At 39.5% G+C, this 25194-nt stretch overlaps 1 protein-coding gene across 1 annotated transcript in view; it reads right to left on the bottom strand.

Annotated features, from left to right (window-relative positions):
* Positions 1-25194, bottom strand: part of mrps5 (mitochondrial ribosomal protein S5) — a 33647-nt gene that overhangs the window by 2683 nt on the left and 5770 nt on the right. Inside the window, exons 4-10 of the mRNA XM_055018666.1 lie at positions 24408-24521; positions 23863-23982; positions 20627-20661; positions 7329-7419; positions 6188-6234; positions 4913-4970; positions 1-63 (exon numbers count right to left, since the gene is read on the bottom strand). Coding sequence (XP_054874641.1) covers positions 1-63; positions 4913-4970; positions 6188-6234; positions 7329-7419; positions 20627-20661; positions 23863-23982; positions 24408-24521 — 528 coding nt within the window. The remainder of the gene's footprint in view (positions 64-4912; positions 4971-6187; positions 6235-7328; positions 7420-20626; positions 20662-23862; positions 23983-24407; positions 24522-25194) is intronic.

Genomic DNA, 25194 nt, shown 5'->3' on the forward strand with positions numbered 1-25194 from the left:
CTTCGTTTTGCTTCTTTATGCGCAGCGTCGTCCTCTTGTACTTGGACTGAATGTCGTGATAAACTGTCAGGTGGAGAAAACAACATCAGCATTAGACTCAGCAGAAAGAAACAGAAGCAGCTGATGCATACTAAACAGACAAAATGATCCCAGAAATGATCTCCGTTTCCAAGTGGAAGCGCTCGTGTTTTGTTCTGCATCTTCTCCCCTGTTCTCCCTCAGGTCTCTGCTTTCTCTACCTGCCCACCAGATGTCCTCCACATGGCAGCATCTCAGCTCTCTGCAGCAGCTGTGGCTCATTCGTTATTCAGACGCTCACGGTCCCCGAGAGCTGCTGCATGAAGCAGACTCCACAGCTTCAGGTTCAAATCTTGTTCTTAGCTGCTGTCCTCTACACATCCAGCTTTAATTTAACACACTTCTTAAGTTTGGTTTACTGCTGAGACGCTGCATAAAAACAGAGGAAGACGCTTTTGGAGAAGGGGAATGAATGAAGGGGACTGATGAGAAGAGAACATTTGCATATTTGGATCTCAGGGGAAGCTTCCTGCTGGGTGAAGGAATCTAAAATGTAAAACTAAATGTCAAAAACACACACGAGCAGCAACACATTGAGACGAAACATTTGCTGTGGCTGCAGGAGGTCCAGCTTCATGTGGCAAAGAGATAAAGTCGGCACACATAGAAAAGAGGCAGATTCCTCTTTGAAAAACGCTCGTTCACATCTCAGTAAATGGAAGATTCAAATGAAAGTTTGACTTAAACCAAAAGGACATCAGTTTAGAAATCATTTGTGTGGCTAATCTGCAGGTGGAGAGGTTTTCTTTACACCCAACAAAAGGTAGGAAAACCCCAAAACAAAAACAGCCAAAGACACTCAAATAAATTCAAATTCACTTGAACATTTCTTCTGATCTCCACTGAAGCCACATAAATATTCATAAACAACTAGAAGTTCAGCAGAAAGGTAAACTAAGTTCAACATAATCAGACTTCCTTTATGTTAAATAAAATCATGATTAAAGACATTCGATATTGCTATAATTTCTTCAACATGTTTTCATCATCAGGATCTGTGGTTCCTCCTAATAAAAGCCCAGTTTGACGCTTTATATAACTCTTCTTCTGCACAAAATGAACAGACGGTGTGTTGCCTGCTTCAGCCAACAGCAACAGGTTGTTAGAATGGAAAGCTAGAAAGAATGTGAAACTTTACTGCAGCAAACAGGACTTTTGCTGCAGATGATGCAAGAGGGGAATGCTGGTAGAAAAATGTTGATTTTAAATAACACTCAGTGCTTATTTATGACGTGACAGCTGCACATTAGAGCTCATTTAGGCCTGACATTGTCCCATAATGAAGAATACCAGGTCAGAAGTTACTGACTGAACGTTACATAAACATATTTCTGCATCACCAGCTGGATGCATGTAGGTTCCTGTGGCAACATGATGAGTACAGTTTGCACAACTGTAACTGTAAGTCTTTTTTTCACTAAACGGAGACCGCTCAGAGAGAATACTGTCAGGAAAAGAACTGGTGAAAGGGAAGCACTTCCTACAGCTGATTTAAAGCCCAAACTCTGAACATAACCTCCTCTGGAGCAGGTTAGCTGTGCAGCATCAGTTACCATGGCGATCTAGCCAGTTGAAAACAAAACTTAGGCATTGTAAGTGCATCCTCAGACCTGTGAACATCTGCTGGATTCTGCAAATGAGGCCTGATTATTCTCCCTGGTGGAGACAAACAGCTGCAGACACACAGTTTTAGTTATTATTCTATTTTCTGTTACGTCTGGAGGACTCAGTTCCACACATGTTCAGTAGATCCATGCATGCACACTAGGGACAGACCGATTGCTGGCCAATTATCATGGCCAATATTTGGCATTTTTCAGATTATCTGTATTTTTATTGACTGATTATTGATCAGTTACATGCGCTACTTCAGGTCTGATGCTGCCTCCTCTCTCTGAGGTCTCACAAATGTCTCTCAGGCAACAAAAACTGAACACAAGCCAGGAAATGAGCTTCTCTCACATTAGCTAAGGCTATACTAATGGCTAGTGGCTAAATTAGAAGACAGCCACAGATTAACCTGAAACAGGGTCTGGAAAACAATAATAATAATTTAAGATATGAACCTTAGTGGGTAATAAAAGTGACAGAACAAAGAAAGATTAAGAAGATAGAGAAGAACAGTAGATGTAACTGCAGGAGACAGACTGATAAAAACTCAGTCGATCCCATAATTTAATCTCTCCTGTTTAGATTTTACATATTCAGTTATTAATGAAGAATAATAGTTATGAATGACAGGTTATCTGCTGTCACATGCTGTTAAAACATTACATGTACAGTATACTGGCTGCAATTATCGGCGTTTCTTGGTTGCCAATAATCAACATTGGTATCGGCCCGAAAACAAAACATATCAGTCAATCCCTAATGCACACTTTTGCAAAACTGTTAGGAAGCAAAACAACACGTTTAACAGTGGAGTTACTGACATGCAGATGAGTGATCTGCTGACCAACACTTTGATACCACATATGGAGAAAAATCTGACACCAAAACGTCTGATCAAGCTACTACATGTAACTTTCAGAGTTAGCTCAGTAACAGACGGTCAAATTCAGCAAAAGTTACAGATAAAAGTAAATAAAGAGTCGACTAAGGGATCAATAAAGGTGACGGAGGATTTAAAAAATGATGCGGAAGCTTTCAGATTATGACATATAGACGGGGAAGTAAACAAACAACCAATAAGACAGACAGGTTGCAGATGGTGGCACAGAGAGAGCTGGCATATGCTGTTTAATTTCTGTGAACCTGCAAAAATTCAATGTAACACAGTTTTGATCTCAAGCTGGGTGGAAATGCAGAAATGCAGAACCACACACACACACACACACACACACACACACACACACACACACACACACACACACACACACACACACACACACACACACACACACACACACACACACACTAACAGCACACACACTAACAGCACAAACACATCCCTCGTCTGGTTTTAGGCCAAAGAAAGAAGCTAAGTTTCTCCTCCGGTGGCGCGTTGGAGGCCGATGACTCACTCACATTAATCTTTCTGGCTCTGCCCTCCAGCAGCAGCACAGGAAGCCAAGTGGAGTTTTACAAAAAAGAAAAAAGTACAAGCGGTACATTTTAACTCTCATACCTTTTCTTCACAAATCCATTTTTTAGATTATGTCGCTTGTGAGAGTACAAGCAGGGAAAACGACGGGACGGTGTTGGACAAGAGGAGTGAAAGAGATGGAGAGAGGTTTTCAGAGAGGAGTGGAAGGAAAAGAGATGTGAAGAGGACATTTTGGTCCCATTCATTTTTCCTCATAGAAAATATTGAGTGACTCGATTTAGAAGCACTTTATAGGCAGAAAATGTCCTGCTGAAACTACAATATGAACCCAAAGTTGCATTTGAACATCTGATAACACCTGAAATCAAGCTGCTAACAGGCAGTTAATGCTAAAGATCACAGCATTAAGAAAAAAGGATATTGAAGATGCAGCTTTAATCAATTCCTTCTTGGATTTGGGGTCAACTTTGTGCAGCTTGTATGGATTTTTTTGTTTTCGCACAACTTTAAGCCATTACTTTTTCTTCTGTGTTCTACAAACTCAATATTACTTTTTATAGCTCCTTATACACCTAAGGAGAAGCCCTCCCACTGATTCACAGATACACTTTTACATCGGATTCCTCTACTGGATGTTTTAGATTTTATCTTTGCACACCTCAGGGAATTACCTTTACAAGTGTTGTATGATTTTGTGGTTGCACTAACAGGATTGCTGTTTAATTTTGTTGTACATTGTGCAATGACAACAAAGGATTTCCACTCTAAATCTGGAATAACGCTGGCATCGTGTTTGGTTAAAGAAGAGTTCTGGATCTGCAGCACCTCTGACTGAATCTCCCCCAAACAACAGCAGCTGAGGCTCATGGGTGTCGTAGTATTTAGAGACAACAATAATAGAAAACTGACAGATAAAACATAATAAACACGGAGAACTGTGAGGATTTCCTGCAAAGAAAGAGTCACTTAGATTATGTTAAAAATGAACCAAAAAAACTCTGCCTATGCTCACCTCATTTACCTCATTAGCATGTAAATGTAGGCAGCGAGGAAACCACAGTCTAATCACATCCTCTGCTCTGTATGAGGTGAAGTAGTGCTCTTGAATTCATGTTCAACAGAAAAATTGTTTTTTCCTAAATAAATCAACATGCTGCTGAACCTAAACAACTCCTATATCGTACATATGTGGTTGTTAAAACTGATACGCAGCTTTTAAGCTTCACACGTGAAATTGAAAGTTTATAAGTGCTGCTGTTGTTTTGTAATTAATAAAAGTATTTTTTAAACCCCATTTAATTTAATTAAATGCAGCAAGAAACCCTGAATACGGCAAAAAAAAGCTAAATTATTCAAGAAAATGCCCAGTCAATCTCTAATACTTTCACTGTAGGATTCTAAATTTAATTGTACAAGATTCTTCTTCAGTTTAACCCTTTAACTATAGTCCTCTGATTAAAAACACACATCTGTAACAGAATAGTAGCTTATCTTTGCATACAACATGTCTGGGACTGATTTAAATGAACTGCAGCAATTCATTTAAATCAGAGTCCCCTTGTTAAAATGCACATTTATGCCATGAGAAGCTTCAGTTTATTCAGATCATCTGTTCTATGAAGCTTGAATTATTCTGCATTTTATTCGTCAGATGTTTCTACAGAGTCACAGACCACGTGACGTCCTGCATATAAGAATTTAAACGGAAACTTAAAATGGAATTAAAACAAATGAAAAATGGAGACGACAAGAAAGAAATGATGCGAGTGAACGGCGAAAATCACTTACTGGTGTGGTTGTTGTATCGTTCTATGTAGTACAAGTAGTGGATGGCTCTGTTCTTGGCCTGCAGAGGAACAACAAACACACACAGACTGAACGTTGGCATTTTGTTGTAAGAATTCTAATAAAAAAGACAATTTATTTTAGCGTTAACAGGTGAAAATATTATTATTAAAACTATTTAATAATAATTTAAATTTTTTTTAACCCTTCTCAGCCATCCCAGAAAATGAACTCATCTTGGACAGGTTTTGAACAGTTAAGAAGGATTCTTTGAGCAGGTTCTGGACAAATATGAGTCACTTCTAGTCGTTTTGCACATATTTCAGGTCATTTTTGACAACATTTAGAGAATACACTTATTTTATGAAGTCAGATTAGAGTCATTTTGGATGTGTTTTTATTGTTTTAGTCATTTTTGGAACCCTTCTAAGCCATCCTAGATGTTTAACTCATTTGGACAGATTGTGAACGGGAAAAGAGGATTTTCTGAGAAAGTTATGGAAAACTTTCTTATAATTTTGGACAAATGTGGAGATTTGTTAAAGATTTCTGTATCATTGCCAGATAGTGGCACGGCGTCACTGTAACCATGACAACAAGTGAACACTACGTCAGCTGATTGTGATCCTACTACAATCCACCGCTGAGGACTTATCATTACTTATCCATCAGAAATGATCCAAGGAACAACTGATTAAATTGTGGGGGTGTTTCTGAGTCCCATCAATTCCTGCCACCCGCTACATATTTAGGTCACATGATTTGGTATCCGTACATAACGTACACATGCAGAACACACGCATTTTGTTTGTAGGTACATCTATATTAAGAGGCTGTGATTTCTGCCAGGAATTTTTTCAAGATTTCGTCCGTCGGAAATGAACAACTGAGCAGCCTTGGAGGAGGACTGAGCTCTCTGAGGGCTTTCCTTGTTGTCTAATGTACCTAAATTGATTAAATCCAAATATGCCTTTTTAATTACAGAAACATTAGATAAATCATTTCCATAATTACTCAGCTACGACTGCTTTACTCTTTGGATTTCATATATAAAAAGATAAGTGTGGACCAATTCATTGTAATGCAGTTTAATTAACAGAAATCAGAAATGATGCAGTTGAATTTAAAAAAAACAACAACAATCAAAGCAAATTACACAAACTGGGGGTTAACACACAAAAAACTATTTACTGACTACTTTACACAAAGTAGAGTTAAACATGAAATCCAAACTCCTGATTGTTTTATTTGGAATAAAGAAGAACTTTGTGGTCTCACCTTCCTCAGAGCTGTGTATCTATCGGGTGCTTTACCCAACGCAAAGCCTGGAAGGATGAGATTCAGTTTTAAACACTTCAACTGGCAGAGATCAGTGGATCAGAGAAAATGTAGAGTTAATCATTTTATTTGATGATATTTAAACAACATTTACTCCCAGACTGTAACAACTGGAGCAGAAATCAAAGTTCTGTAAAGCTTGCAGTGACTGTGAGCCTTTAAGGTAACGAGCAGGGATAAGGTTTTAAATAGAGCAGCTCTGAAACACTCAGGTAAGAGTGAGAAGAGAAGCTTTTCCTGCTCACTTCTGAAGAGCATAAATCTGTCAAAACCATCTCCTGCACTCTAACAAATGTAGAGATGCTGAAGTATTTTAGAAAAAAGCAACAAACACACTGACGCTTTCAAAATCTTTTCCAGCTCTGTTGCATGTTAACCGAATTCAAAACGTGAGTAAAATGGCTTTCCATGTCTATTCTTTAGAATAAAACAACCATGTTTTGACCTCCCATATGTTTGTGGAGGGTTTCTGCTCCAGTCACATGTTATTAGAGTTCAGTTCTCACTGCAATATGAAGTCCTACAGTTCTACGGAAACAGCACAGTCATGGCTGGAAAAGCAATTTCACAAATGTCAAATCATGAAAAAAGAAAGCTGCATTTCTCTGATATTTTACAAAAACTGATAAACTGATTCAATATCTACAACAATTTCCAACTTCCCACACATGCTATCAATACTGAAAACTAAAATCATGCCTCTACATGCTTTAAATATTTTACTATATATATTTTTGATCTGTTTGCATACTTGTCTCTGATCTTCTCAGCCAAAAAAGTTCCTGAAATTTTATTGTGTGATTGTTGGGCAGAGCTGAAAGACTTCACTGTTGCACTAAAGACATTTTTGTTTTTTACAGAATCTGGTTGCTGCACACAATATATTTTTGGTGAATATTTAAACTAGACAACGAGATATCACAATTGTAATCTTTGATTTGGTTAAGTTTCCCAATCAAACAGCACATTAAAGATGAAAACCAGATTATTCTCTCGGTTTGAACAGTTTCTCACTCTGATAAATGGTGTAATTTGGGTTTTTAGAGGGTTAAAGTTGCTTTTAATTTCGAGAGATTCAAACCTGCGGCTCCGTTTCCGTTCCCCACGGCGACCAAACAGCTGATGGACCTCTTCCTGCCCTCCTTGGCCGTCATGTTGAACACACTCTTAACCTACAAAACAACAATAATAGATAAATAACACCATCTGATACCTAGACGCTCCCATTCAGCAGCCATATTAAACGTATTCACAGTAATAACCTGGATAGAACTCTGACAGACGACACCGACCAGATTAATCTCTACATGTCCTGAATATAACCTCTGTTATGTTCTACTGGGGCTTCTAAAAGACGATGTTGTCTTTGCTCAGCATGTAGTGAAGCAGTCTGCAGCAGAGTGTGAAAGACTGAGATCAGGATCAACAGAGCTTCGCTGGAAAAGGAAAGTTTCTAGTCTGATAATTTCCACGTCCTGTTCACAGAGAGAGATGAACAGGAAGGTTCATGTTGCATCTACAGTGATGCTGTCGTAGTGGAAAGACCTGATTTTATCAGCTCACCTACGTCCCAATCCTCACTGTAGGTAGTGACCCACAGACTGCAGATAAGGAGTTTCCTCTGTTGGGTCTGTGGAACTCAGGTACTAAGAGGGAGATTAGAGCAGCATCACTGCTGCTGAGGTGGTTTAAGCTTCAAACCAAGACTCCATTTTATTCTGGGTGCATCCAAGCAGAAGGAAACCAGGAGGCAAAGCTAGATTATTACACTGGAAGGACTGTAAATCCGTTCTGATCTGATGAAACTGGCCAGATTTCAGGACACTTTGGCTACTTTGCTGCTTCTACTACCCAACTCCAGATAAGCTGTGGTGGATAATGGTGACGTAACGTTATTACTGATATTATTCATTACGTGCTCTTTTAATTACAGACAGAGGTTACTTTACCAAGCCAACATATCAGGTAATTTGTATAATTAAAACCCTTCTTCACTGATCTAAATATTACGTAACAGGTCCATTTATATTTACAAGATTGTTTATTATTTCAGGTATCTGTGGCTCTTAAAATGCTTTTCCGGTTGTTGATTTAACCCCAAAAAACTCATCTCAGTGTATTAAAGTCACACATTTAGATGTTTGGCTAAAAATGATCCCTCCTCTTTAAAATGTGCAGATATATAAAGTGCAGCTCGAGCACAGCAGCTCACCCATGACTCTTCTTAAACACTGTAAGCCTACTCTGCACTATAACAAGCTTTATTACTGGAGGAATTCAGTCATACATGTCTGAACTGGAAGCTGATTCAGAAGAAAAATAATGATTAAGAAATCTCCACTCTGCAAGCTGACAGGATTGGTTGTTTAGGTTTGTTACATATGAAACACAGGGAGTCTGAATCCATGTTTTCAAGGCTGTCATTGGTATGCAGACTGCTTGTTTCGCTCACAGCATGTCACTTAAAAGACAACATTTGGAAATGAAACGGCATTGGGGTCTTTATCTTATTCATTAAAACAGGTTTGTAGTAGCAGTAACCATTCTGAAGGGAGTGAAAATGTCATAATTAAAGATTTCACTGTGGAATACTGTATTATTCCAGCAAAGCATATTTTTCCAATTTATCTCCTCACTCTTAAAATGTCAGCTTTCTTTCACTACAACTGATGGTTAAAGCATTTCGCTGCGTTGTCAATCCACACCCGAATGCCCATCCAGATTTAAGTGACTTCCATTGATCTGAGTAAACAGACACACACACACACACACACACAGACACACAGACACACAGACACAGACACACACACACACACACACACACACACACACACACACACACACACACACACACACACACACACACACACACACACACACACACACACACACACACACACACACACACGCATTATCGTATCCTCCTCCTTTAATGCAAAAATACTCTGAAACAGCAGGGGGCAGCATGGACACACTGCAGAGATGAGGGAGGAGCAGCGGAGGATAAAAGAAGGAAAGAGGAGGTTGGAGATGACCAGAGGAGTGATGGAGGATGAAAAAAGCTGAGAAGAACTAAGGAAAGAGGTGGAGAAGAAGAGAGAGGAGGAAAGCAAAAGAGAAGAAGGGAAAGAAAAGAGGATTTACTGCCTCGAAACATGAAACAATATTAGGAGAAGAGATTAATGTGATTAAGAGGACGAACAAGGTGTAACAAGAAATCACAGGAAAAGCAAAGAGAAGACAGTGAAAGGAATGTCTGGGAGGCAAGAAAAGTTCACTTCAAAAGAAAGTGTGTGTGAGGATGCAGTTATTAGTGTGCAGTAAACAGTGTGTGTGTGAGATACAGGAATAGACGCTGCTGTGTAAACACAATGAGAAAGGGACGCTGTGTCATAGCATGAAGTGTTGAAAGTGTCTGTAGTGTCTTGGTAACAGATGAGTAAACTGCTGACTCCCAAAAAAAGCCTCATGAACACAAACACACACAGAGGTTTCTGCTGCTAAAATGTAAATTCACCACGAGACCGAGAGGCAGCAGAGACGCTAAATGTCACAATGATGTATAAAACAGCCAGTAGTACCGATGAGTTCATTAAGCCGAGTTAATTAAGTTAATTAGAGCGCTAATTAGAAAATACTTTTATGTCCTGGGACTGTTTGTTACACTATTAATAAAAACTCTAATTTTACAGTTGTTTTCAACATTCAGGGTTACTACAATTTCTGTTTTTAAAGCTGCATTAATTAGCTTTACCACAGCCGTCCACAACAAGCTACAATACACACATTTGAATACATTATGATCAAAAAAATAAAGTCAACCATCTGTACCATGTAGAGCCACAATTTACCGGTATTGGTAACACCCGTAGGAACTTAGAAAAATGTTGTTGATGTGGATTATAGGTTTATTCTAACTTATTTTCTCCTATTTTATGATTTATGGAACTAGAACTTTATCATATTGCACAAAAGAGATGTTTTAGTTTTCTCTACTTCTACCTATAGTTGTGCTGTTTAACATTAATAACAGTTATTATATCATAACGGAATCAAAATAATGAGCACAGGACTCGAGTTCAACAGTAAATGACTGTCCTGCCTCATCCAAACAGCTCATCAGTGAAATCAACCATCTTACTTTCTTTGAGGCCTAACATCTACTTAATTTCTTGATTATTTTCAAAATAACCACCAGCACATTAATCAGACAGCTCTGATCTAACTGAAGACATCATAATTACCTGTGGAAAAAATGCACTGCCTTAGCATTTCAATAGAAGTTCATGATTTTTGAATAGGAGTCTACTGGAGCCAGAGGTTTTTGGAGCAAGCACCTAGAGGTTATTAGTGGTACTACAACTTAAGGTGCTTTGACTTCAATTTCAAGCTTGTTGCCACTTGTTTTACTCAAGAAAACCCCCAATTCAAGGCAAAACGATCAGAAAAAGGCAAAACTAATCCTCCAGTGAGTCCAAAAGTAGACAAAACTCATCCATAATGGGGCACTGCCACAGAAAATTTTCTCATTTTTAGATAGGAAATGTAGTAGAAAATGCAGATTCATTTTTCTGAGGCTAAAAAGCATAAAGAAATGTTCAAACCATGACTTCAAACGTGACCTGAAACACCACAGACACAAAGGAATTTGATCCAAGCATCCGTCTGTGTCTTCCTATGAGCAGCTCATATACTTGCTCACCATCGGCGGCCTTTCTGGGCGAAAATAAAAGAGAAAAGCGCAGTTCACCTCTGCCCCTCCATCCCCGGCAGACAGAGCAAGTGACAGAGTGGTGTTGGATTTCAGCTGAGGGAACTTCAAAGTCAAGATGTGCCCACAGCCTTCCCACTTATGTAACACACACTTCAGTAAAGGGTTTATAATTTGACTGCGGGGCCACGGCAGAAGGATTGAGGTCAGGGTAGCAGCAAACACCAAAACACTGCAAACACAACCCTGCAGGACGCACAACACACACAGACAGCGACGACTTCCTAACACTTCCACACACCTCCACAGGTTTTACTCATTTTCTTGCCTTTCGCTACATTAACCCTCCTGCTGTCCTCATTTACGGGCACCAAAAAATATTGTTTCCTTGTCTGAAAAAAATCCAAAAATTCAACAAAAAAATCCCCCAAATTTCTGAAAATTTGCAAAACCTTCAGTAAGAAAATTCCTGTAATTCCTTAAAAGTTTCCCTTGAAAGTTTTATTTTTAAAAAATCCCCCAAATTTGGCAAGAAAATATTTTCAAAAATGAGTAAAAATCTTCCAAAAAATCCTAAAAATATCTAAAGTGATTCCATATATATCAGTAAAACTTCTAATATTTTCTTTAAGAACATTCACATAAAAATCAACCAAAATCCAGTGAAATTTGCTGGATTTTGGTTGATTTTTTTTTTTTTTGTGAATGTTCTTAAGAAACATTTTTAACATTTCTTTTTTTCCACCAAAAAATGTTCAAAGATTTCCCAAAAATGTTGAAAATGTGAACATCAGAAGTTTCACAGTGAAAATATATGTTTTTTCCCGACGTTTTCAAACTTTAAAATGGGTCAATTTTGACCCACAGGACGACACGAAGGTTAAACATGCAAACACACGCTGCTTTAATAGCTTAAATGTCAAATATACAACATTTTGCTCTCATGCTGTAGCTACAGGGGCGACAACAAACCCCTTGTTCTGCTAAAAGGTGTAGAAAACTCTCCGTTTCTGTAAATATTGCAGCCAGATGGCATCTCGATTGCCGTTTTTGCAAATCAAAACACAACAAGTTATTAATTCTCATGTTTCAGTGTGGCTTTTAGGCTTCGCCTCGGTGTCGAGCTCTGGTCCTCGTTTGTCATCGCAGATGAAGAAGCAGCAGTAGGGGTGGAGCAGATGGGTCGAGTTTTCTCTCCGCCGGATGAGCGACAGCATGGCGGTGGGAGGACGTTTCTAGCTCGCTCTCGCTTCTGCCTTCATCTCCTATTTTCTCAATCTGTTGCTGGCCGTCTCGCCCGTCTGTATCCGTCTATATGCTGCAGTGAAGGGGACGACTTCTCACCGCATGGAAGCAGAAGGCAGCACCAGAGCATCAACCTCCGCCAACACTGAACACCTCCCTGACTCCACGCTGCACAGCGGCTCTTACACGTCAAACTGATGTCTTGACTCTGCACACTGCAAAAACTCTAAATCTTACCAAGTCTATTTGTCTTACTTTTAGTCGAAATATCTCATCCCACTTGATTTAAGATAAATTCACTTAACAAGAGACATTTCAGCAGATGGAGGGACTTGTTTTAAGACAATGCATCTTAACTATCTTGTTAAGTCAAACAAGTTAATCAAAGTTAATTTTAATTTTTTTAAAAAAAGCATGATTAATTTAAAGGAAAAGCTGGAAACAATAACTTTAAGACTTAAATGTTTATCAAAACCTCTAATCTTATAATAAAGCATCATGTTCTGTAAGATTTCCATGTTTGTAATAAGTTTGCCAATAAATATGAAGTAAAATGTGAAGTATTTCTTGCTGAAGCAGAAGAAAAAAGCAAACTTCAAATCTGTGCTTGAGTGTAGAACTTCAGTAAATATACTCAGTTACAATCAATTAATGATGTGTTGCAGAAACCAGCAATAAAGTGTCTGTTCCTTAACTTAAAATCATCTAAATCATCTGTCTCGCTTGTGTTTTTTGTCTTATTTTTGTCATTTTCTGTTTTGTTGTATTCGTTGTTTTGTGTGTCGTTTGGCGTTTTGTTTTTGTCTTGCTTGTGTTTGTCTACTTTTCTGTTGCTTTGTTTCTTGCTTTTGTCACTTTTTGTCTTGTTTCTAGCATTTGTTTGTCTTGTTTTGCATGTTTTTAATTTTTTGTCAAATTTTTTGTTTTGTTTCGTGTCGTCTGTCTCATTTTTTGTCTCATTTTTGTCATTTTGTGTCTCGTTTTGGTCATTTTGTGTCATTTTTGTAATATTTTGTCTTGTTTTTGTTCTTTTTTGTGGTTTTGATCATAAAGTAAAATCCTCTATGATTCAGTTCCAGATGACTAAATGTTGTGTTCCTTTGTAGACACTCTGTGATCTGGAAGTTGTTATGTGGAAATGATAAACTGAGGCTGAATGTTGATGAAATTTAACTTATTTTTCTGTATAAATGTCAGATTGTTCTTGATGTTTTGCAAAAAGATAATTCCTTACATGTGAACATTTTCAGAATCTTTTTTTTTTGCACTAAAACGAAGGAAAACCATTTTTTGTGGATATTTCTAGGTTATTATGCTGTGATTTTACTGGTCCACTGGAGATCTAACTGGGCTGAATGTGGAACCTGGACTAAGATGAGTTTAACACCTCTGATCTCAAAGCTGAAATTTCAGCTCCACATGAGAATTAAATCTAAGTATGTTTGCTGTTTATTATTGTTGTTATTTTTGTTGCATTACCACTGTTTTGTTACACAAAGATAGTAAATGTATGTACAGGGGAAAGGAGAATAAAATGCAGCAAACAGTTCTTAGCTGGGAATCAAACCAGGTTCATTTGTCTCCATGTGGTCTGTGCTATAATCACTCTGCTATCAGATCAACCCATCTGTCCACTTCAGAAATAAACTCTTACATTAAAAATGCATTTTCCTTCACAGTTACAACATATTTTTCATCACCTTACAGAGGTTTCTGACCCGCTGTTGTCATATATGATTAGAAAAAAGAGCAGAACTCAAAAACAATCGGAGCCAGTATGAGTCGCTTTAAATGACACGACAAGCTGCCGTCTAAACGAGGTTTATTAGCAGGAAAACAATGGTCATGTCGCCTCAAGGAGTCATGTATGAGTCACTTAAATGACTCAGAAATGCATGTTTCTGTTATTCTGTGAGTCAACCAGGCAAAATAATGCACCTACTTTGAATTTCTCATTATTTTGGGGGGATTTTAATGAGTTTAAGTACCTAAATGAGAACTTCTAGTCATTTCCTTCATTATAAACAGAAAAATATGTATTTTTGTGCACAACTAATACATTTACAAATCACCATCATCTCAAAGTCCAAAATCAACTTTGATAAACATTGTGTTCCTTCACAGAGCTTCAAACCAAACGGATGAGTTTTAATGAACAGTGTGTTCCAGGGTCAATGTTAATGGACCCTCTGTTCTCAAATCTGTTTTAACAAGCATCCTGCTCCTCTAAATTAACTCTTAAGGTTATTATGTGGTGCACGACTGCAAACTCTTATTCTTTTTTTAAAAAAATTTATTAGAAAGTAAAGACTTAAAAAATTCTTATTTCTTCCATTTTTCTAGCAGGAGGATTCTATTTATTCCAATTTCACATGCCAATGACAGAGGATGTGAACATTTACCACCCTGTATAACAAATATAAGGAAGGCATTTAAGAAATTACTAATAAAACTGCATTATTTCCTTTCATGTAATCTTACTTCAGATATTAAACCGCATCTATGCGCCTCCACTTGGCTGTTTAAACGCATCCAATCCAATTGAAAGTTTCTCCCATCCAGTCTGCCGTCTGTTTACTTTCAACAAAACTTTCAAGGTTGTTGACTTCAGAGAGGAGAAAGGAAGAAAAAAAAAGGCTGAAAACCCTGTTCTGATAGTGACAACGCTCCATCTCTGTTAATGAAATCACTGAGTCCTGTCCAAGTGGCTGCTGTATCTGGAGGGAGGCCATGAGCATCACTTTGTCTCTTTGCTGTTACTTCAGCTCTCCGTCATCCTCAGTCTGCCAGAGACGTGTTATTCAACCTGATGGGAATTTGTGAGGCTGTATTCTGTGATGCTTTTGTGTTGGATTAAGTTGTGCTTTTTCATTTGATGATTCTCTGCACTGCACGTCCTCAAATGCCTGCATAAATGATTATGTCCTCTCTGTTGTCGGGGCAGCACAATAAGCTGTAAACACAACACTGACATGTTTTTACCTTAGAAAGTTGTCATGTCTAATAGGTTGGTAGACAGCTGCTTAATGACACATACAGCAGACAGGGATATCGTGCCTCTTTCTAGTCCTATTTTGTGTTTTCCCTACTCCTGGGGGACATATATGATTTCACTATATGCAGCTGGTGGTTGCAGTGAAACTAAACTGGACCAGTAAAGCTGTGGGCTGGAAAACCAAAACAAGGAGCTAAAAGAGGCTGAAAAGCTCCACAGAGTTGGTGGACAATTCTCTGTAGGTTTGTCACCACAAACAATCCATTCCCCTGTATACAAGCATTTTAATTCTATGGAAAACAGGTACAAAGACTGTGTGTAATTGAATCGGTGATGCCGGTTATATTACGTGGTGCAGCTTTAACCCTCTAGAGCCCAGCGCAGCGCTATGATTGCATATTCATTTTTGACAGACGGCAGATTTGAAACCAGATCAGATAGATCCATTATTCTTTTTCCATATAAAATCTGGGGCGTTAGACTGACATTTCACACATTCACCAGGTCTCAGAGCGCTTTTTTGTTGCAGTAATGGGTTTGTAAAAATACACAAAAAGTGCATGCAATTAAAATCTTTGTTAACGAGACCACGAGATGTTGTGCAACTTCTTCGCAAATTGGAGGGATACAGCTATGCTATTTCTGTATTTTGTATTTTTTAGGTTTATTGCACTTCCAAGCAATTTATTGTCATCTTTAAGCCATAAATCAACACATATTATTAAAACTTGGGATATAAGGGTTATATTGATGTAAAGCAAATAAAAATACTCCAAAAAATTGTACCACAGCATGTAAAAATGTAAGAATATGCAGGACTGAAAGGGTTAATATTTCATGTACATATGACTACACAACTGTGCTGCCTGCTCCTCTTATTTTTCACGCGTTTCTTTTATATTATCTACCATAATTATCAGTGCTTCATCTTATTATTTGTAGTAAAAATTTCAAAGTTTTGTTACATGTCAATCAAAAACTGCAACAATCTAGTGATGGAAACTGTATGAACTCACTGTTTGACAGCTGAAATTTCCTCATGAAATAAAAAAAGCGACATGATCCCCAAGTCACATAACTAAAGACATACGCTAAGCTAAGATAAGCTAAGTTAAACAAAGTTAAGTTCTCAGCTAAGTTAAACTTTATTGATCCCTCACTGGTGAAATTTACAAAACACCAAATCTGTTCAAATGTCACTTGTTAAGTGAATTTATCATAAATTGAGTGGGATGAGACATTTTGTCTAAAAATAAGACAAATAGACTTGGTAAGATTTGAAGCTTTTGCAGTGAAGGAGACAGTTTGTCTCATTTTACCTGCCGTTGAGGTTTAAATATCTCCAATCAGCATTTATAAACATGTACAAACATCAGCTGGTGATACTGAAACAATCGAACAGAAGGGAATATGAGACAACTAATCAGCTTTCTAGGCCTCAATTTAACGCCTACACTGAAGCTCAGGTTTTTTTTTTTTTTTTATTTTAAAGCCTTAGTTGGTCTTGTTGTTCATGATAATCATGGCTCTTCCAGTTTTCCTTCCAAGAACTGTTTCTCTGAAACACTCATTTGAGATTTAGCACCAGTTTGGATCCAGCTCTCGATCCGCCTCGGTGGAAAAGAGATAGCATAAGTTTGTGTGGTAATGTGGACGTCCTAAACTGAGGAGTAAGCGTTAAAGTCAGTCGATATGAGTGATGCTGTTGCGCATATGTTGATTCTCATTATGTTTGTGGTAACCTGTCTGAAGGATCGAATGCTGAAAACTGCCCAGCTGCCAACAAACGTCAGGTTGGGTTCATCATCACGGTAATGATTTAACCTCTGAAACTGTGTCCCATCAGTTTACCTGTTCATTACAAACTAACTCCATGCACGCACACACACACGCACGCACGCACGCACGCACACACACACACACACACACACCATTAATAATCACCTGTGAGTTATGAATATTTATTACATTTAAAAACCAAGTGCAGAATCTTGTTTTTTCCACTTACGGACAAATCTGTGCAATATTAATACTCATATCAGTTTTTCTGCAACACCACTGATATGTGCAATACGGTTATTTCTAGAACGAGCACTTTATTTGACTTGTTTTTAATTTTTGTGCTCATATTCCTTAAATGTTTGCACTCTCCTCTTTGTTGCTGCATCAATACAAATTTCCCCACTGTGGGAGTAACAAAGGCTGATTGCATCTTATCTTTTAACCACAAAATTCAGGTGCAGACACCAAATACATCAGACTGAATATTGGTGACATTTATATAAAATAATAAACAAATCCAATCCAAAAAGCCCGCATGTGAAGTCAGAGAAAATGGGCCTCTTCTGCAAAAAAGTCAGAGAAAGATGTGAATATTTTCTGTCAGTGTAAACATCATATAGATTTAAGGAAGAAGTTGTCTTTCGGTGAGAAATGAGATGATTTTTAAAGATACTTAAAGGAAAACTAAACAGAAAAGCTGCTTGATAAGTTTTTCTGTGGTGGAGTGTGCCTATAGGAAATGTAAATTATTTTATTTAAGGCAATAAAAATGTAAAAACATGCTTTTATTCCTCAAAATAAAGCATTGAAGGAAGTTTAGTTTTGCGACCAGTCTCAAAGCTAATTATCTTATCGGCAATCATATTATAAAATCACATAGAATGCACAGAGTATTATGACTTTTGATGGAAAAAAAGAGTTTATGAGAGTATTAATAGCTGCAAATTTCTGGAGGTAATTTCACATATGAACCCTTTTTGTATTAAATATTCTAATAACAGCACTAATGTTACTGTCAGCAGCACACAGGAGGAGGACTTTATGAGTCTTGCCTTCATGTTTACAGTCTTCTCTCTACTTTCTTCTCACCTTCTGCCTTCCTAACTCACTTTCACAACTTTTCCTGCCCCTCACTCCCCTTTCTCTTCCACTCTTCCTCCTCCCCCCATCCTCCTCCTCCTCCTCCCGCTGGATGTGCTCACTAATGGCATGCCAGCATCATCGTCCTTGGGAGACAAGCCTTTTATTCCAGTAAGCCTCTTTCATTTCATTAGGCCTGAATTTATAGTGGTGTACACACATACACACTCTCTCTCTCTCTCTCTCTCTCTCACACTCACACACACACACACACACACACACACACACACACACACACACACACACACACACACACACACACACACACACACACACACACACACACACACACACACACACACACACACACACACACACACAGAAAGCGATGGCACCATAAATGCATCCGCCGGTTTCCAGGGGGAAGTCTAATGTCTGTGACACCACTTTTATTTATGCAGGCAGGAGTGCTGGGGAAGACTATCAATGTGACACACACATGCCATCTAAAAGTGTGTGTGTGTGTGTGTGTGTGTGTGTGTGTGTGTGTGTGTGTGTGTGTGTGTGTGTGTGTGTGTGTGTGTGTGTGTGTGTGTGTGTGTGTGTGTGTGTGTGTGTGTGTGTGTGTGTGTGTGTGTGTGCGCCATATAAATACACACATGCTGTACAAGCTGGCAGATTTAGACAACAAAAAAGAAAGAAAGGAGACACACATACACGTTCCCTATCTGTATGAGGCTCAGATAAACTGGAAATAAATGAAAACTAGACCTCTAATGTGCAGGAATAATGTACAGGTTACAGCTTTTATGCACCCATCTCCTCATAAGATAATGTGTGTGTGACCTTGCGGCTCTGGTCCATTAGTGCTAACTGAATGAAGGTAAGATGCAACATGACAGACAGAGAATCTCAATGAACTGTCCATTCAAAGCTTCTCGTCTCTCTCTTTCATACACACCGCTTCAGGACTCGTGATTTATTTGCATCAAACACCAGCTTGACTTTCTAGAAAACACACTGTTTGGCCTCGGGGAGCGCTAAAGCAGTGAGGCTGAAAGTCAGTGCCTCAGGACAGCTATCCTTACTCATCTAAACTTCCCCTAACACCACCCATGTGTACACGCCACACTGGATCTTCAACTATTTGGAGATTCTTGGAAACAGTTTCTTCACTCCAAGGCTTTCTGCAGCATTATTCTGTACAGTCAGATGGAGTCAGAGGAGGCACAAAAGAGTTTCCTAGACTTCCCCGAACATTTTTTTTACTCTCAGTACAGTAGAGGCTGAATGAGTCGCATGCAGCTGCTTCTCCAGAGAGTTTAAAGTCCCAGGAAAAGACTCCAACTCCACAGGCTGCAGCTGGCGATGGTGGAGTTTATAAAGCCTTTTCTCTGCTCTGCAGCTCCAGTCAGCCTGAGTTCTCCTAGAAGTTCACATCATACAGAGAGCAGAACAAGGACTAATATCACCAGCAGCAGTCCAAGACGATGGAGTGGACCCATGTGATGAGAGATTCACTAGAGAGGCTTTAAGAACCGCAAGCTGACCTGCAGGTTGGGAAACACGAAGCAGGATGGTCCGGCTAGCTGGCGTATTCTGACACTTTATCATGTTTGTGCAAAGCATGATATTGTTTAATTAAAGATTCAAGGCTTTTTTAAATATTTGAGCTGTTTTCAGTGTCACTGTTGACTAACATTCATGAATGCGTGTACGACGTGACATCAAAACATTCAGAGAGTGAGCCTATAAAAATTGAAAACCATAATAGATTTAAATTTGACCACCACCGCTGTTAAAGCAGAGTCTTTGTGCAGTGAGCACTCCCAGCCCTTCTGCAGTGTTTGGAACACTACTTGGAAGTCCTGTCATGTAAACATGTCAAGTCTCACCAACTAAATCTTCAAATCTGTGACAAAAAAGCGACCCATCAACTTGAATTCCATTTTGGGGAGAAGGGAGACGTAACAGGGAGTCACATCAGGTTGGGAGCAACAATTGTGTTGTTGTCACCAAAAAACCTGACTAGAATCACCAGGCTGTGACCAGATTCCAGCTCAGTGGAGCAAACACACGCCATGGTGCCACAGTTCAGGACGATTCTCCACCAGACACCTTACAAAGTTCCAACAGAACTCTGCCTCGACTTGTCTGAACCTGAATGAACACCTACATAAATGTTGAATAAAACAGCGTGCATGCATCAAGTGCACTTCTGACCCGATGGATCACCTCTACTCATGGAAACTTCGGGCTCTCGCAGTGTGAAAATGGCCATTTCTTCACTTTATGGAAGCTGCAGACCCTTTCGTGATGATTCTCTACATAAAAACTGGCTCATCCTGGACTGCTGCCTCACACAGAAAGGTGTGTTTACTCTTAGCTTTAGTTTACAGCCCATGGAGAAAACCCTCTCTAGCACAGGTTCTGTTGTTGTTATTGCGGAGGCACACAGTCTCCTGATTCATGACAGCTGCATGTTTCAGTCTCAGAACTTTTTAATTGCTATCTGTGCATTTAAATTTGATCAGACACTCTAAATATGGAGAAAAGGGACGCTTACCTCAATGACACGACAATCAAAGTCCTCATAGGTTTCTGTGGATTAGAGAAGAACAAAGTTCAGATAAAAAGGCTTAAACATACAAATACATGGAGGCACACACACACACACACACACACACACACACTGTAAACAGATTAAACTAGGCTCCTGCTAGCGTAACAAATACCCAGAAGCCCTTGTAGCAGCGTAACGAGCCTGCACTTTCCGTTGTCAGTGACCTCTGAAGGATGCTACCGTCCCAGCAGCAGCCTGTTCACTTCTAACCAATTAACAGCAAACAAAGGAGAGCCGGCTGCAAGGCTCAAAGGAGAAGACGCAGAAACACACTCATCCACATCTCTCACCTGGGACATCAGCCCACCATCTGTAAGAACGCAAACCTGATCAGAGACGAGCAGCCCTACTTACAGCTCTGTGTACATCACACTCACTGGGCCCCGACTGTGTTTATGTGTGAGCAAACACAACCGGCAGAGGTGTGTGTGAAGGGAGGCGTTCAAGCATGGAGGAGGCAGTGCAGGAGTGTATTTCATGGTGTGAGGGAGCTTGTTAGCGTTCGGGACAAGAGAGGAAATATCAAGAGGAAATGAAAGAGAAGAAGCACAAGGAGACGGAGCAAGGAGTAACTACAGCGCCTCATCAGTCAGCAGTTTGAAGTAAACAAGCTCAGCTCAGTTCCAGCAAAGACCGAGGTTTAAACAGGTAATGAGACTGGGAACGGGAGGCCAGCAGCTCCATCGGTGAATCAGCTGGAATTAGCCGGCACTGGTCTTTTGGGTTTGTAATGAAGAGCTGATTAGGCAGGAGTCGCGCCACCGTGAGCTTCAGAGGTTGTTTACAATAAAATATTAAATCCAACCTTCAGCTCAGAGTCCTCATGTAACCCCCGCTGGTACAGGAGGCAGCGCCGGCAATGCATGAGCGGGGAAAACTTCTTTTCACTTCCACTGAAACGTGACATTTTATATGTCTACACTAAAAGTCTCCACTGAAACCAACAACAATTACACTGCAGCAGCTCTGTACTGTCCCTGAAGGGCAGCGTGTTGTGAAGCCGGAGGACTTTTAAGAAGCAGAAAAACAGGAACAAGACGATGCAGAGACACTGACATGTAACAACAGGAAACATGAACACAGTAATTTAAATGTGTGAGAGACCCTACACTCTCACTAGCAAAAAAAAAAGGGCATGTAACGGATTAATAAACTGACAGCAACAAGGCGGGAAATACTGAGATAAGTTCTCCATCATATTAGTATGACTTCAGACAGAGACCTGTGGTTGGGGTTAAATAGTGTTAAGATCACGTCATTTGTCATTTACACCCACTGAATGACCACCACAGACTAATGAACTGCGTCAGAAAAATTGAGTTCCATAACGTGTCCTCGTCTGTAGGCTGTATGTTGCTGTCTAGGTACGTGTCCACTAGATCGCACCCTGCTCATTGTCTCTGTGAGATGTACCACGCTGCAGGCTGCTCCGGTTGCAGTGTGTTTGGAGCTGCGATCCGGTGCGTCTCCCTGCAGCTCATTTGCATAAAGTAGACTCAATTTATAACACAACAAGAGTGCATGGGGATCTGGGTTATATACACAATTCATGGTGAAAAAGTTTCAATTAACTTGATATTAAAATGCCTACAGCACTGAAATATTATTCTTTTTGTTTTAGAACTTCTCAGTTCTGCACACATTCTTCACAAAGGCTAATGTTAGCTTGTTTAGGCTAACCAGACACAGCATGCCATGTCGCTGTAAAATATTACATAAAAATAAAAATTGCATGTTTTTAAGTAGTTTTCTTATTTTGTCCAGTCAGAGTGCACATTTTAAAAATGATTGTTTTCTTTATGTCTGCAGGCATAATAATGTTAATTCCTCTACAGGAGATGCTTATTGTTCTCTGCAATTAGGTGGAAAGAAAAGTGCATTTGTAATTACAATAATTTTGCAGGTATCTGGTGAAAAAAAGGGAAAATTTAGATCATGGATTTAGAAGAAAAGTCGTGAGGCTGAAGTTACTGTTCACGCTCAACTTTCCATCCAGTCGGTAATTAGATGTTTCATTGTGGATGTGATGAACCTGGAGCTCTGTGTTTCTTTACAGTATGGTGTCCAAATAATACGGTCATTTAAGCTTCTTTATCTTGTTTTCCAAGAACAGACAAGAAGACAGACAGCGTGGCCAAGGACAGAGAAACAGAGGAGATGAAGTGGAAAAGGAATGAAGGAGAGAAAAATGGGTTAAGAGAAGGAAGAAGAGAAAGACTGACAACATAAATGGACAAGGAAGTGGAAGATAAAGAGTTGTTAGTATAAAAGACACAGAGAGGGTGATTAAAGAAAAAGGATCTGAAGGGAAGGAGGACAAAGTGTGAACAGGGAGGGAGTAGAGAAAGCAAAAACAGAAGAGAGAAAGAGATGTCTTTCTAAATTAGGAAAGTGTCCCACTTGAGGCTTCGGTCGAATCCTCGTCTTCATCAGTCCTAATGGGCCTCCACACCGACCTGTCACTCCCTCACACAGCAGCACATCCACATCACTCCTCCACTGCCTCATCTGTCTCGTCTTTTTCCAGCTCTACACTCATCATTACGTCTTTCCATGCCACTCAGTGTGGAGGTCTGTGAGTGAACCGTCCCTCTGAGGCCTGCTGTGTCATCATCTACACTCATTGTTGCTTTTCCAGGCCACACCAAACACAGATTTATATCTCTGCATCTGTGAAGGTCAGCCCTGGTTGCTTGTGTTTTGAATGGGCACCCAAAAAAATATTGTTTCTTTGTCGGTAAAAAATCCAAAACTTCAGCAAAAAATTCCTAAAATTTCTGAAAATTTGCAAAACTTTCAGGAAGAAAATTCCAATAATTCCTTAAAAGTTTCCCTTAAAAGTTTCATTTTTAAAAAATCCCCCAAATTTGGCAAGAAAATTCTTGTAAATTTATTTTTTTTTTTAAATGAGTAAAAATTTTAACATTTCTTTTTTCCCACCAAAAAAATGTTCAAAAATTTCCCCAAAATGCTGAAAATGTGGACATCAGAAGTCTCACTGTGAAAATATTTTTCCCCACATTTTCAAACTTTAAAACGGATCAGTCTGACCCACAGGACGACACGAGGGTTAAAGATCTTTTCACTTGTTTCTAGTGAGAAATCTTTGAAAAGACTGCATTCGACATTTGGGTCACCTGTTTAAAAGGTTTTCTGCATCCTGTGAGTGTTTGCTTTACCTCCGTTGGGTCCAGGGTCGGGGGACCCCAGACTGACGCCTCCCCAGGAGTTTCCCGTCCAGCCTCTCTCCCTCTTCACCTTCGTCTTCATCTTCATCTCCCACTCATCCCTCCTACGCACTGCAGAGAGAAACAACCGGCAAAACTTTTACAGCTGACGACTTGGAGGAGCGCGACGTGATAAACCTCAAAGGTGCTATTAGTCATTGCCACGTTATCTGAGCAATTACTGCTAACAGAGGGGCTCACAGTGGAGACAAATTGGCAGCTTCGGTCTCACACCAGTGGCGGCTCTGTTTCTCAAAATTAAGACCTCATTTCTCCTGCTGCTTTCTTCCTGGTGGCTCATGAAAAGACAGTTTCTTTTGTGGTGTGATAATTCCTCCTTGGCTTTGCTGAAGATTGACTGACAGCTGTGATATCTGAGCAGTCGTGCAGTTTTCTGCCGCCACTGCAGCAATATAGCGCCACTAGTTGCATAATTTATGCTCATTTTGTTGTCGTGCAAGTCCAGATGAATGCTCAGTGTGTTTGTCGGTGTGTACCTTGTTCAGCTCGGATCTCCTGCTGCTCAGCGTCACCTCTTCGACTCATATTCTGCACAGTACCGTCCTTCACCACGGGACTGTTCAGACCGGGCCACAGAAAACCACCACGACCTGTGAGACGAAAAAAAAAAGAAGAAAACCTCAATTATAGGAACAGACAAGAGAAAGGAGAGGAGAAAAAACACACTGAACTGTTTTATTTTTACATATTCCTGATGCTGAGAGTTGTGATTAACAAAAAATGTGCTTCCCCTTGAAATGAAACAATAAGAAATGAACCGAGGAAGCTCATAAATAAACATGTAGACATTCTATCAGTAATCCATGGGTTTTTGCTAACAGCTAAAGTGTTCATCTTAAACACCGTGATTGAAAATGGGCAGAGCTGGAAGTGGTTTGTGCACAAACAGCCTCCTATTAATTACTTGAATTGAGCTGCATGGTTGATTTGCGGAACTCTAACAAATACATTACAGGCATTTTAAAGCTGTTCTTCAAAGATTAAAGACTTTCCCACCAACGCAGACGAATGAGGTGAACGAGTGACATTTATTTAAAGGGAAAAGCAAAGAGGAAGGCTGACAAGACACACCGAGAGCAGAGTCAAGACCTCTTAAAAGTGATTACAACAACCCAAAGAGAGGACGGACAGAGCGAATGAAGGGTAATTCTCCTCCTCCTCCGAGCAGAGTGGCATGAAAAATTAATCAACACAAAGCAGTGAATATTCCAGCGAGTCGTGTCTTTCCTCGGCTTGTTAGCATCAAACTCTGAGAGGAGGAGA

Source organism: Amphiprion ocellaris, chromosome 16 (genome assembly GCF_022539595.1).
Source record: "Amphiprion ocellaris isolate individual 3 ecotype Okinawa chromosome 16, ASM2253959v1, whole genome shotgun sequence".
Classification (NCBI taxonomy): domain Eukaryota; kingdom Metazoa; phylum Chordata; class Actinopteri; family Pomacentridae; genus Amphiprion; species Amphiprion ocellaris.